General features: G+C 43.2%; 2 protein-coding genes across 7 annotated transcripts in view; one reads left to right on the plus strand and one right to left on the minus strand.

The window, feature by feature from the left end:
* Positions 1-6,642: 6,642 nt before the first annotated feature.
* Positions 6,643-10,791, minus strand: LOC127012955 (microtubule nucleation factor SSNA1-like). Of its 3 annotated transcripts, none has more exons than XM_050891438.1 (3): positions 10,290-10,790; positions 9,532-9,697; positions 6,643-9,207 (listed from the first exon to the last, which is right to left on the minus strand). In XM_050891438.1, the coding sequence occupies exon 3, from the start codon at positions 9,136-9,138 to the stop codon at positions 8,794-8,796; it is 345 nt and encodes a 114-aa protein (XP_050747395.1). In that variant the 5' UTR covers positions 9,139-9,207; positions 9,532-9,697; positions 10,290-10,790; the 3' UTR covers positions 6,643-8,793. The 3 variants fall into 3 exon arrangements, with proteins under 3 accessions (XP_050747395.1, XP_050747396.1, XP_050747397.1); XM_050891439.1 differs by lacking the exon at positions 10,290-10,790 and adding an exon at positions 10,100-10,169; XM_050891440.1 differs by lacking the exon at positions 9,532-9,697 and having other exon boundaries at positions 10,290-10,791.
* A 188-nt stretch (positions 10,792-10,979) lies between these two features.
* The window catches only part of WAC (WW domain containing adaptor with coiled-coil), a 63,142-nt gene continuing 60,086 nt past the window's right edge, over positions 10,980-14,035 (plus strand). For all 4 annotated transcript variants that reach the window (XM_050892201.1, XM_050892202.1, XM_050892203.1 and 1 more), the window contains exons 1-3: positions 10,980-11,256; positions 11,394-11,430; positions 12,865-13,060. In XM_050892201.1, the coding sequence (XP_050748158.1) occupies positions 11,216-11,256; positions 11,394-11,430; positions 12,865-13,060 (274 nt within the window). In that variant the 5' untranslated portion in view covers positions 10,980-11,215. The remainder of the gene's footprint in view (positions 11,257-11,393; positions 11,431-12,864; positions 13,061-14,035) is intronic.

Raw genomic sequence — 14,035 nt, forward strand, 5'->3', positions numbered from 1 at the left:
CAACAACAGCTGTTGCAGCAGGAAGAGGAGGACAGGGCTACAAAGGAGGGTTTATATAGTAGCAAGACTGTGGGGGCTATTGAAAGCAAAGCGTACACAACCTAATGCAAGTTGTTAATGACCAGCCTATTTAAATTGTCCTTTCTAATGGCAGACAGTACTGAAATATTAGACAGGTTTCTACCAAGAACATTCTATACTTATAAAATGCCTAGTATATTTATACATATATTTATACATGTATTTTAATACATATTTATTGTGATATGTGAAATAAAAGAATACTGCTGTCAGGTGTTACCTGCCCTAGATTAAAGTAGTTTTTAGTCTGAATTCATAAAGCCAGCTTCTTTTCCCTATAGAAGAGCCCTATCCATCCACATCTCTACAGTTCCTGACTTGCCATGCTACTTCAATTCCATTAACCCAAAATGAGCTGTGGTGGAATACGGTTGCCACACAGCCTGTTGCTGTTATATGTGGTCAGAATGCTGTTGTGTGGTCTATATGCCGTTATAGATGGACTAGAATTCAGATCCTCCACTGTATTTAAACACCAAGGAGCCTCAATGTCCAGAAAACCCTTAAAGGGTGTTGGTACAAATACCTAGTGGTCTTACATAGACTAGCATAAGGTAATAAGAAGCCTGATGAAAATGAGACAAAAGAGCAGGGTCTGTAAAGACAAGCTATCTGAACAAGGTTAGGCTTGTTAGGTAATTAATTAGCAACTATCACTAAAAGTTCTTTCTGTTCCTCTGACACATCTCCTACAGTCAGTTCCCAAACACCTGTGAGTAGGGGCTTGGAGTGACCAGGTCTGAAAAGTGAGAGTAGCTGCTCTGGAGCTAGGATACTTTGTCACAAGGGGTGCATCCAGGGAGAAATGAGTAATACTTTTAAACATCATCATGACACTGCATGCAAAGTAAAGCGAGTAATAGCACAAAAGTATGCATCTAGTCAGTTATATCTATCCCTTCCCCCAACACACAGGTTGAGAATGCATAATGCAGTTGGTTTATGTCAAATACCAAACAGGACGTGAACCCCTGGGAAGCAGTCCAAGTCAGAGCATTCAGTTGAGGCTGAAAAAGCAAAGCCTCCATTCCCAGATCTGTCCCTGATTTGGGGCAGATTATTACTGAGTGTCACTGTCTATCAAGGGGGATAAAGATACTAACATTCTCTGTAAGGTACTTTGTGATCTGTTGATTAGAAGCACTTGTTTAGATATCCTATATAAATATATGTATGTACACACTCGGCACTTTAAAACACTTTTAAAAATAAAACCAGCATGGCATAAACCCAAATCTTGTTTCAGTTAAATTGCTGCTGTGCAGGTAGTTTCTTTCTGACATTCCCAAAGAAAACCCATATATTCACATGCACAACATGAATGTGTATGGCAGAGTGCCACAGGAGGCCTCAATGGAATACTTCATTAAAAAACCAAACAAACAAAACCCCAAAAGTACATTCCAAATTGAACAAGCAACACTTGTTGCAAATCATTTAAACTACTAAGGGGAGCCACAAAACTTGCAACTTGACAGAAGGATTAGACAGCATTTGACCAGGAACTTAGTGTACTACACAGTGAATACAAACCACTTACAGGCTTGTGGGCTTCAGTGGAACTTGGGCATCTGTATTTTTCCCCTTGGCCACAGGTTTTTGAACTTGAACAACTTGAATCTAAAGCAACAACACTTTAGGCTTCAGAGAAAAGCCCCTGAAGGGAACAGGATTTTAAATAAATATCCTTCTCATGGAGTCATATCTAATGTTACATGTAACTAAAAGACAGAATTCCCTGAGTTTCAAGAACAGAAACAGGTTACACTTTTCTAGCCAGTCCAGTGACTCGTGAGTGCACAACATTTCTTAAGTGTGTCCACATGGTCAATTGCTTTTTGGCAGGGCAAATTAACCCTTGCTGGGCCCAGTACTGCAGCAGCTACACTGCTTCCAGCTGTACCTGAGCTCCTGCATTTAAAGATAACCTGATCATGGTCAGGTATCACATTCCTTGTGACTAACACCATGGACTGGGTTTGCTTTTTTTCAGCTTGCTTCAGTGGACCTTGCACCAGTAAACTATCACCATTATAATGACTTGGTTTGAATCGTCTCACAACCCTTTACCATGAGCCAGGCTAACAAAGATGCTCCTCTCTTTCCACAGGTGGGTGGTCTCTACTAAAAAGGCAACTCCTCTTTTGCCCTCTGCTCTCCCCCCCCCCCCCCAACCCGGGGATGAAGTCTCCATTCCCTTCATGCTAGCAACAATTCTTGAGGAAGGACCAGTATTTAATGAAAGTACCTTGGGTTCATCAATTACAGCAAGTAATGCCACCTACTATTGGACAGTAAGCAGCACAAATCTCTAGCAGGATTTCTGTTATTGAACAACTGCATAAGCATATGAAGAATTACTGCTAGTTCTTTTGTTTTCAAACACCTGACAAAATATGATTCGGCCCTGAATACTAACTATATTAAAAAATACATCACGGGAGTCTGTCATGCTGATTTTCAACTCAGAGTGTTCTTACTGTATAAGGAAAAAGAGGCTTTAAAAAAATTAACGCTTGCAGAACATGAAAAGGATTTAGTCTCTGGAACTGAGACACATGCCTGATCAGAATGGGTCTCCAAGTCGTATCAACTTCTTAATAGCCATATAACAACAAAAAGAGAATACTACAAACAATAATTTGACCTAATTCTGAATACAGATAGGGAGATTTGAAAGCTTTTAGGAAAGAAATTTGCTATTTTTTTACTACATTCAACTAAATCAACTATATGAAGTGGTTTAAAAAAAGTTACAGATCTGTCATGGACTATGATGGAAATAATTTTTTAGAAGTGTTCCCATATACCACATATCAATGGAAAACCTCAAGCTCATTACAAGAGCTCTCACTGGAGCATGAGAACCTATGCATATGAAGCTCAAAAAATAACACCTATGAAGATTTAACTTTAAAATGCTCCATGACCAGTCTATTCAGTATCATACTTTGAAAAATGTTTAAAATTAAGTGTTAAAAATTGTTCAGCTTCTTACTTTGTTTTATAGTCTCTACCTAACACTTCTGTCTTCTTGATTTAGACTGGCCACTGCAGGAAGCTGTGTGTCTGCCTCTAGAAAAATACTAAACAAGAACACTCAACACTGTTACAAATCCTTCGGGCCCAAGTACATATATTCTTATAAAACACGAGTGGTGGTAAGCAGACAGAAGTTATCCCACATAACTTCATATGCCTTAAAGTGAGGTGTGAGCGAACCTGAAGCTCCCATCACAGTCACTGGAATCACGATCAATGCCACCTCCAGAGCGAGCCTGATACAACTTTTCTCAAATGCCTTTTCTTGAACGTGATCTGTCTACAGGTGCCCGTTTTCCTCCAATACGGATGAATCCTATTCCAAGAGTAACATTTTCCCATTTATGACATTCAAATTAAGTATACTTACAAATATTACCAGCTTTGAATGATGTAGCAAGCAATAGGCTTGCTACAATCAACATGCCAAGATTTGAAACCACTATTTTCAATGCTGCTGCTAAATAAGATATCCACGTTTGTACTAAAATTTACTAATTTACTGTAGTGGTTACTGCAGCATATCAATAGTCTAGTCTTGCACAAACAGACAAAAAAAAATACAGATTGTTCCACCCCACAAGATCTTGTGAAACTACTTTTGAAACCACTACAAAATGAAAGTGTTTTATTAGTCCCCACTTCTTCTAACATATTTTTGTAAAAATCAAACTACAACACTGAACTACTTTTCACACAAATCCCATAAGCTAAAGCTATGAATGACCAAATAATATATAGCTCCCTTTTCTGCAAGCCTGAACCTCTCCATCATGTTTTATTAACAGCTAACATGAAAGTAAGTTGTGTCACCTGCACACATCTGGTTTTTACAGCTAGATATTGAATGAAACTTCATCTGAAAACCAATTGAGGAAGACAACAATCAAGGACTACTCTGGGGCACCTGAAATTAAAGACAGATTTATAAAGCAGTAAGGGGCGAAGAACAAAAAAAACCCATTCCCAGTTTAAAAAATGCATAGAACAGTCACCCGAGAAGCGGCCACAGTGCCTGACTCTGTCCCCCCGTAACACAACAATTGGTGCACAAACTAAACCAAAGGCTAATCTGTCCCTCCCTCAACAGAGAAAAAAAGAAGATATTTATATCTATATTTAAAACCACACACATACATTAAACACAAAGTTAAATGAGCACTCTGATTTTAGGAAAACTTGTCTACCCATCCATTAAAAAAAACCCAAACAACCACCATACACAAACAAATCAATATTAAAGCATCTATTGATACTTCTTCACTCACTACTGAAAAGGAGGAAAAAACCCTTATAAAATAATGAACTGTTTTATCTACTTACATAAAAACCCAAGAGCCCAGGATCTACTCAAATTTAAGGATAATTTCAGCAACTGCCACAAGCTACATCTTCTAACTCAAATTTCTCCTAACAAGCAAAATCATCTAAGGAATAATAGATATTGGTCTTCTGTGCAAGACTCATCTACACAATTAATTAACTGTAGACAGCTGATGCTTTTGCTAACAATCTTCTGAATGTTCTTGTTCCAGAATTAAGAGTACCTTGTTCCAATTTAGCTTAATCCACTTAATCCATTTGGAGTGAGACACACTTATACCACAAGAGCTAGATGGAATTGAGATACTTAATTCTGAAATTGCAATCCAAGACCCAGTCACCTGGGTTTAGATTATAGCTTGCTTCGTTGTTTGAATGGACAATTCTTTGTGTGTTTGAAGATGCCTAGGCTTCCTAGTCTGAAGGCTTCCTAGTCTGAAGGAAACAAATCTCTTGCATTCACCAAGTTAAGAGCCAAAAAACAACCATCCCTCTGCCTAAATTCTCCAAGGTCAACCTGACATACAGGCAGTGTGCATCCAACACACTGAAAGGACTTATGGTTCTTTATAAAGCCCAAGTAGTTCACTGATGACTGCTCACAGGAGAGCTACCAGGGTAGGAAACAACAGTAACGCATCCTGTGCGAGCCTGGCAGTACACTCACCAAGCAAATGGGAGGCTCAGATTCCACAGCCTCCTGCTGGAACTGGCCACTGTGCAGCTGAGCATGCCAGTTTCCGCGGCCAGAAAGAAGTAAAAGGCAGAAAGAGGAAGCACAACATAGGTTGCCTCTGTAGCTTACTTGTCAGTGGACTTAAAGGAGCGGGGGGGAAAGTTCGGACTTCAGGTCAACCTCAACGATTTCTAAAATTTGATTTATTGGGTAGCAGGAACCATAGGCAGTAGCTCAGTACAAGCACACTTAAAGCAGACAGAAATTAAAAGGAAGTCCACCTCTCTATCACACCCCCTCATGCTCCAGCCTTCCTGAATCAGGACTCCACATCCATACTTTCTCTTTATTCTCCACCCCAAAAATTAGGGCCCACCCCAGTCCATGCACCTCCATTCCTGTAAGGTGATTAGCAGAAACTGCATGTGGGGAGGTACCTGAACTGAAGGGTAAGCATCTCTGCAGAGACAGTTATGGATTGTGAGCGACTGCTTGTATACGGGACTTCACCCAGTAGTTTGTATAATCACCTCCACACAGCAAATTACTTCAACATACCACCCACAAGCATTTTCTTTGGTAACCACCAAACTCTATCATACATAATAAACTTAGTTTACTTGGCAGGAGTCAACACTCAAATGTTTTGAAAAACCTGTTGATCACTAGAGTTGTGTGTGCTAGGTACATACTTAAGAAATGTTGCTATAAAAGCTGGGAATCATCTCTCCTCCAGTTAGGTACTGTTATTTGGAAACCAGCTGGAGGTGCCACTACATAAATTCAGGAAATTAGACCAGTGCTCTAGATGCATTTCACTGGAGCTGTGAATCAAGCACAGGTAGGAGTTTCAAAAACTGTGTCTCCTCACATACCAAATAAGCTACAAAATACCCAACACAGCACTTTAGATTAGGCACTGCGATTTGGTAACCTGAACTTTTGTCATTAAGGCTCCTAGACTGTAAGCACTCAAGTAAATTACTGGATCTAACCCAGTCATATAAAAATCAATACACAAAATTAAGTCAGGAATAAGTCTGATGCTTTAAGTTTATAACCTGCCTTATTTCAGGCAAACTTGCTGTTGCAGGCTAGCCCTACAGAGCTGCTGTAATCTGCAAATTATCATTTCTGTTCTAATAATACTGTGTATTAATTTAGTTTGCACATCTTCTATTCTAAACAAACTGAAGCTGTTTAAGAAAAGCTATTTATGTCAAGGTTTATACTACCTGAAAAAGCAGTGAAAAAGGTTTACCACTTCAATAAAAGGCCACAGTAAGTTCATTTGGGTCAATACACAATATAATGGTAAGAGCTATTTTTGAGCAACAACTCTGCAGGTGCACTTACTTCACAATGGCTGCCATACCTGGGAGTTATTCTACAAATAGGCAAGCACTAGAGATATATTATTGCTCTCCATTTGTGAATCTGAATTTAAACAGAAATTTTACAGATTGGGACCACTGAATGGAATTCTAACATTTCAACTTTTTATTTGAAAGATGGGAGGCCCCAGTGTGTGTAAATACTAGCCAACAGTTACATTTTTCCCTTAGTTTTATAACATAAAAAAATTCAAACATCTCCAGTATTTTAGTTTTGACACTGTAATAGCTACACTTAGAAGTAATAATGGTTGTGAAGTAGACTTCTTTAAAGACTTACAAGGCTTCTCTTAAAACTTCTTCAGTTTTAACAGCCTGAGTAAGAAGAGGCATTATTTATAATATATGATTATTCTAAGGCAAACAAACCTGTAATTATTGTCTGAGGCTGATAATACAGGAAATTAACTACACTGTTCTCTATAAATGAGCTTTCTATGATACAACTTTTTTTCACAGACAATTTCAACTTCCTTTCCAGATAATAAGCAGCAGCAGTTTACATATGCAACTCTAAAGTCCTTGCTCTTTAGTTAATACCTTTTCCTGAGTCTTCCTATTTTGATGTAAATTAGTTACTACTACCAGACTAAAGGAAGAGAAAATGCCAAGAAACATCCAGTCAAATAAATCACTTCTTTGCTACTAAAAAATAGCAACATTTTTGTGTTTCACTTCAATATAAACAAGGCGGTCCTGAATACCGTGGTACTACAACAATAGCAGTACCCCTGAGATTATCTAAATTTATCACTTCAGCATTACTTGAGGGAAGCCAGTGGAAATGCTATACAAGTAAACTGTTGATTAGCTCAGTCACACTAATCCCTGATGTAGCATGGCAACCAGAAAAACATAAAATGTGCTTCATATTATTGGTGACGAGCTATTAGTGAAACTATTCACATCTACAAACCCTTTATATGTGCACCTGAGGGACACACAGTTATCAAGTAAGGAGATTACAATTGCACTTCTTTCAATTTAGCTAATTGGTATAGAATGAAGACTTGACTACAAGATACAGCTTAAAGTTACTGCTGTAACACATGAATGAGCAGGACAAAATGCATGCGTATGTACACACACACACACAAGCAGAGAGAGGTTTAGTAACTACTAGAAATAGAAAACAGGATTAAATTGAGATTTCTGCCATGCTATTACCTCCTCCCTGATCTCTAAACTAGGTTCTATTTTAACCTCATCTGCAAGAACGCCTGACAGCTGCAAACTACTTCTAATCTCATTTTCTACTTTCATCTTTCATTTGTATTTATTTCTCACCATTCCAGGTTGTTCACTATTCTTTACAATCTTATTACAATTATTTAATAGATCAGTATAGAGCTAAAGGGCACTAAAAATAAGGTTTCCAGAAGTTCCATTATTGGCTTTTAGCTAAGATTATCTTCTTTGGCCTTGTATTTAACTCTTAGTATTTTTGATTGAGCCCCAGTAGTTTTTTCAGGACTTCTAGACACTACCGAAATACAGTCATCTTTTCCTTATCCATAAGTGGATTAGTCGGTCCGAGCTTACACGGTGTAGCTGCCTGCAGCGCTGTGCCCTGCACGCAGGCGGCATGCACTTGCACCAAAACCTTTCACTATAGTGTCCCTCCTTTCTAATCAAGGCTTTTGAGTATAGCTTCAGAAGATGCATGAACCATGTATAGTCTTACAGTTTAAGCCTCCATGCCCTGCACTAGTCAAGTTTCCTCACCTTACCCCTCCATTATTCCAGATAAGCAAGAGATGATTGTAAACAGGGGCTGTCTTTGTGCATGCATCAGACAGAACTCCAAACTCCTAGAAGAAGTTAAACAGTTTGTTTCTATTTGGTCCCTAACAGTAAAGCCTAAGCATTTGTAAAGTGAAAAGAAGTAGTATCTGATCTACTTGCATCCACTAGTTTTCAATCAAACAGGAATTCACTGGTAGCCATCCAAAGCTGACCAATAAAACACGAATTTTTTTTCTTGTCTTCAGAATAGCCTTGAAGCATCACCATGTCAAAACTGACAGTCTCACATCTGTCTCAACTACCTATTTGCAACATAGTTTTGTAGTGTTTAAGTAATTAGATCTTTTTTAACAGCAAAACAGCAACTTTATTTCATCTATTTTCTAGTGCATTTAAAAATAATAATAAAACATACAGAAAGGTTGGAAGAAAATCCCTCTCTGCTTATACTGTTGTTGTAAGGTTCTGTGGCTAACCACATTTCTCACCTAGTGGAATTTTAGCACTGTGGAGTCCAAACATTTGACCGTTTCATGTTACATTGGTTTTCAGTTCTGGCGTATGCTTTAAGGTTCCCACTTCCTTCTTCAGGACATTAAGTAAAGTTCTAGAACTATCCAAAATCTTCATGTAAGCAGCTTCAGTTTCAGCAAGAATTTTATCAAGCTCATTCCGTGAAGCTACCTTTTGGGCCAGGTTTTCACATACACACTCCAGTTGTTCACTCAGGATTTGGATTTCATGCTGGAGTTTATTTTTTTCCTCTTCTGCTTGCTGGATTTGTTTGTTCAGCTCTTCTTTTTGCATACATAAGTCTTCAATGCATTTCACTAGTTCATTATTGTAACCCTGAAGAACAGCTCCCTGCTGAGTCATCTTCCACTCCCCTCCCTGAGCTCTGCCACTGCTCCCTGAAGTCCCCTCTCAGCAACAGCCTTCTGCACTCTAAAAAAAAAAAAAAACACACAACAAAAAACAGAAAGAAAAATTCTGTAAGAGAGTTAACATGAATACTGCTATGCTAGCACAGGCAGAGCCATGGGTAAAGATGCTCTGTTTAAGGTTAAGATGCTAGTTCTGAGCTGCGCCACATCTCTTCCCCTTTCAGGAAGGGGGCAGGACAAAATTCGGCATCTACACTATACCTTTACAGAAAACCGGTCTCTCCTGTGATGATACCCTTATGGCAATGCTCAACCCTGGTATCAAAACACTTCTATTATATTTTATAATATCTTAACACCATTCTGAATAGATGATGCTTTGTACCTCAGACTTCGAGGGTTTGGTCAGAAATAACCAAATGGCCCTTTCCCAGGAGAAGGCTCAGCAGTCACCACCCGCAGCGGCGGCATCCACTCGGCCTCTGACAAAGAGGATCCTCCTCGCCAACTGAGCGCCAGGCATCCACGTCACTCGGAGAGCCCGGGGCCACCTGAAGCAAACCGATCTGGCGCTGTTGGCTGCTCACGGGCGCCGGGATGACAAATTCACGCGTGTGCCGAGACGCGGACAAGCCGCTTGCTCGCCGGAGGCGGCCGTTAGCGCCCCTCACCCGCCGCCCCTCACTCAACTCCCCCCCCCCCCCCCCGCCCCTCACTCAACTCCCCCCCCCCTCCCCGACAGCGGCGGTTTCACCGCGCCCGGGCCGTTCCGCCGCCAGCGCCTCGCTCCCTCAGCGGCCGAGGCTGCAGCAGCCTGGCGGCGTTTCTTCAGGGGCCGGGAGCGGAACCCGCCACCGCGGGTCGGGAGAAACGGCGCCGCCGCAGGGACCGGGCGGCAGGGCAGGGCCTGACCCGCGCCGCCGCTGCCGCCTCCCCAGGGACATTTTAACAACCTCTTCACCGCCGAGCGCTTTCTCGCAGAAGACGAGCCGTACACAAAATGGCTCCTGCCTATACATCAAGTCCCTGGGCGGAAGGGGAGGAGGGGGTAGGTAAGAGGAGACCTTCCCTTTCCTATCTCGCTGCCGGGCGCCGCTCCCCCCGCCCCGCCGCTTCTCTCGCAATTCCCCCTATTGCCCCCACCTGCCTGGCGTTCCCGCCCTGTCGGCTCCCACCGAGAAAGCCGGCTGCCCCGCCGCGGCCCGGCTCCCTCTCGGCCCGGCCCGCCCGCGCGGGGAAGCGAGGCGCGGTGCTGCCGGCAGCGCAGCCCCCCGGGCGGCGGGGGCTCCCCTCGGCCAATCAGCCAGGCGCGCCCGGCCAACGGCTGCTCCGACCGGCAGTGCCTCGGAAGCGCTGGGTGAGGGGTCACGGAAATACCCGAGCGTTTCCGAACGCGGCGCCACCCTGACGGGAGCGTGAAAACATCTCTACGGAAATAACCGATGTTTTCCGAAGACAGGTAGCGTTCGGGAGAGCAGGACGAGGCGGGCCGGCCGGTGGGAGGAAGAGGGAGGGAGGAGAGTTACGGAAGGAGCCGATGTTTGCCGAAGGGAGAGATTGAAGGGCGTTGGGCTCGGCGAAGGCAGCCGATGTTTCCCGAAGGCAGAGTCGCCCGAGAGCAAAGGGGACAGAGGGGACGGAGCGTGTCGGAAAGAGCCGAAAAGAGCCGACGTTAACCGAGCGCGGCGTCGCCCGAGTTTCCCGGATGTAGTTGGAGGAGCGGCGGCGGCGGTGGCGGCGGGCGCAGCGGGGGAGGAGGCGGCGGCGGCGGCAGCAGCAGCAGCAGCGGCGGCGGTGGCGGCGGAGTCCGTGCTCCCGGAGTGTCTCAGCGCGCGCGGGGCCGAGTTGCTGGCGTCTCCCCTCTCGCTGTGCGCGGAGGAGATGGGCCCGTGAGCGCTGCTCCCAGCCGAGCTGCCTGAGCCGCCCCCTCCCTCCCTTCCCCCCTCCCTGCCCCCGGTCGGCGGCGAGGCGGAGCGCTGCCTCCCCCTCCTCCCCCCTCGGCGCCTGTGGCCCGGCCGCGGCCGTCCCCTCCTGGTCCCCTCACACTCACACACACAGGCCGGGCATTGATGGTAATGTATGCGAGGAAACAGCAGAGACTCAGTGATGGGTAAATCCCTTCCTCCTCCTCTGGCCCCTGGCCCCGCGGGGTCTCCCCCTCCCCTCCGCCATGTTTGGGCCCCCTTCCCCGGCGGCCGGTAACGGTTGTTCGCTAACGTCTCTCTCTTTCTCTCGCTTTCTTTTTAGCTGTCACGACCGCAGGGGGGACTCGCAGCCCTACCAGGTACCTCAAGCGCCGGCCGCTAGGCCCAGGAGGAGGAGCAGGGGAGGAGAAGGGGGGGGGAGCTACTCCAGCGGAGGCTTCGGCCGCCGGCGCAGGCCGCGGTGTAACAGACGCCTCGGTCCCGTTCCTCCGCGCCGTTTCGGGCCCGGAGGGAGCGGAGGGGGGGGCGGCAGCGGCCGCGAGCGGAGGGAACGGGGCTCCGGCGCTCTTCTGAGGCCTGCGGGGCCGGGGCGAGGAGGAGAGGCCTACTGCGACCCGTGTAGGGCTTGGGCCTAGGAGTCGGGGAGGGTACGGTACGAGGGGCGGGAGAGCGGGCCGGGGTCACTTGCAGTGGAGTGGAGATCCAGGGGGAGGTGAGTGTTTTCCTTTTAAAAAACAAAAGGCATCTTGTTCTTCCCCCACCCCCTCCCCAAGTCCTTTCTTCTCCCCAAAACTGCTGCTGTGGACTGTAACCTGAGCAGGGCATGGTTTTAGACCCTGAATAACTGGGGTTGCCAGTAAGGCTTAATTTCTGCAGTTGCCAGCTGCTAGGCATGTTCAGAAACCATCAAATCCTTAAGCTGCTGACAATAATCTCAATTTCTGTAAGGTGGATACTGTATTCCTCTGCTGTGTCTACTGAAAAAAACAGTTCTCAGGGCGTGAATCTGGGGAATGCTGTATATTGTGATATTGCTCTCCTTAGGGCACAGAATTGAACTGTTTTATTACATTTCTGTGTATTTGTATCACTACGAAGTGTAATCTGACAGTCCAAGGCAGCTGTCAGTGGCAGTTCATGTAAATGTAAACACTTGCCACTCAGAAGCTCACACTGTAAAATAAAGCAGGTCAAAGTGAGGCAGAACATGTAATTTTGGTAAATACTTCAAAATGAATCGTCACATTACATGTTTTGGTCCCCCAGAATTCTAGGGGTTTTTTTTATTACATCTGCTACAGCGTTGCTAGTACTGAAAAAACGTTGCAGAAGTTCAAGGTAGTGGTGAAACTGAGTGGCCTTGACTACAGTATGGAGGACATATTCAAAGTTTACACTAATTCAGTGTAACTTTCTGTTTATGTTCTTAATAACGAGTGGAGACTTGAGCTTCTCCCAAAAGTGCAGAAGTACTGTGGCCCATTTACTGCTGAAAGTGTGTAGTCCATCAGTGAAAAGATAGAGAAATGAGGTTTTTCTTAACAGCAAGTGTTATGTTGGATGTAGTAGTGGGAGAGAATAGTTTGAGTTCTAATTACAGAACTTGTTGCTTTAATGTAGGTAATTAAAATTAGAAAGGCTAATGCTGATTTTTTTTTAAATAGGAAATGAAAATTAATTAACTTTAAAAAGCATTTTGGAGAGAGATCTAAAATTTAGAAATAACATTTTAACATCAGTTCTGTAACTTCATATCTAATGTAAATGCCTATTTTTTTTGTGATCTCTTACAGGCTCTTAAGTACTCATCCAAGAGTCACCCCGGTGGTGGTGATCACCGTCATGACAAGATGCGAGACACCACGGATCCTTCACCACCAAATAAAATGTTGCGGCGCTCTGATAGCCCTGAAAACAAATACGGTGACAACACAGGGCACAGTAAAGCAAAAAGTGTGCATACTCACAGAGTTAGAGAGAGGGATGGTGGTGAGTTATCTTTAATTAACCTTTATTTAGGCAATTACTAATTTCTCATAAATATTAAAATTTAGCCATTATATCACTCAGGTGATGAGAGTGTTACACTAAATGTGCCTTGTACTGTGGTTGGAAGACTGCAGTGAAACAAAAGTGCAAGTTTCATTGGAAACAATCATTTAGGCATTTTAACACCTATTAATTTTCTTATTTTTACAGGTACGGTAGTTTTTCTTATAACCACAAAAATTAAATAAACTTCTCTTTTTTTTTTTTAAACTGGTATGTCTCACTTTAGATGTACTACAACATTTGATAACATGAAATAGTATTCTGGATGTTTCACTAACAATAAATATTACCTGTTTTAGAGAGTATTTTTAAAATAATTTTGTGTAATGTGGTGCTATACTGTGTAGTTATGTGCTTCATAGACTAAACCCCATAAGAAATGAAAAAAAGCTTCTTCATATCTAGCTGCTGTGTAGAACTCTTAACAATCAGAAAATGATAATCAAAGGTAGCACTTACTAGAGCCTTTCTTGGCAGGAGCTTAGAGAAGAATGTTCACAGTCAAGTCAGCCTCCTGTGTTTTTACAGGATATTATAGACAGTAGTAATATCCCCAATATTTTTTTAACTGCTGTTATTTTCTATCCCTGCTTCCTAGAAAAAGGAAAGAGTAGGGTTTTCCATTTAATAAAAAATGGTAACAGTTGCAGTTTAGAAAATCCCGGTTACTGACTGAATTTGGAAACGTTTTCTGTATTACAGAAAATAAGTACTGCATTTAGTCTCTGTATTGAGTTATAAAGTGAAGTATTCAAGCAGAGAACTTAGAGCTTTAAATCAGTGCTTCTTTGTTCTATATAAAGTTAACAACTTGTGATGTACAGATATATTTATTGCCGCACTATTTTTACTTGTTTTAACAGTTAAAGTAAAATTAAGTAGCTTTTAGGAAATACTAGTTCCACACCACAA

Source organism: Gymnogyps californianus, chromosome 2 (genome assembly GCF_018139145.2).
Source record: "Gymnogyps californianus isolate 813 chromosome 2, ASM1813914v2, whole genome shotgun sequence".
In the NCBI taxonomy this organism is placed as follows: Eukaryota; Metazoa; Chordata; class Aves; order Accipitriformes; family Cathartidae; genus Gymnogyps; species Gymnogyps californianus.

What these genes read in the sequence shown, in the direction of transcription:
- LOC127012955 (XM_050891440.1), bottom strand. Translation starts at nt 9,138, where the DNA reads ATGACTCAGCAGGGAGCTGTTCTTCAGGGTTACAATAATGAACTAGTG.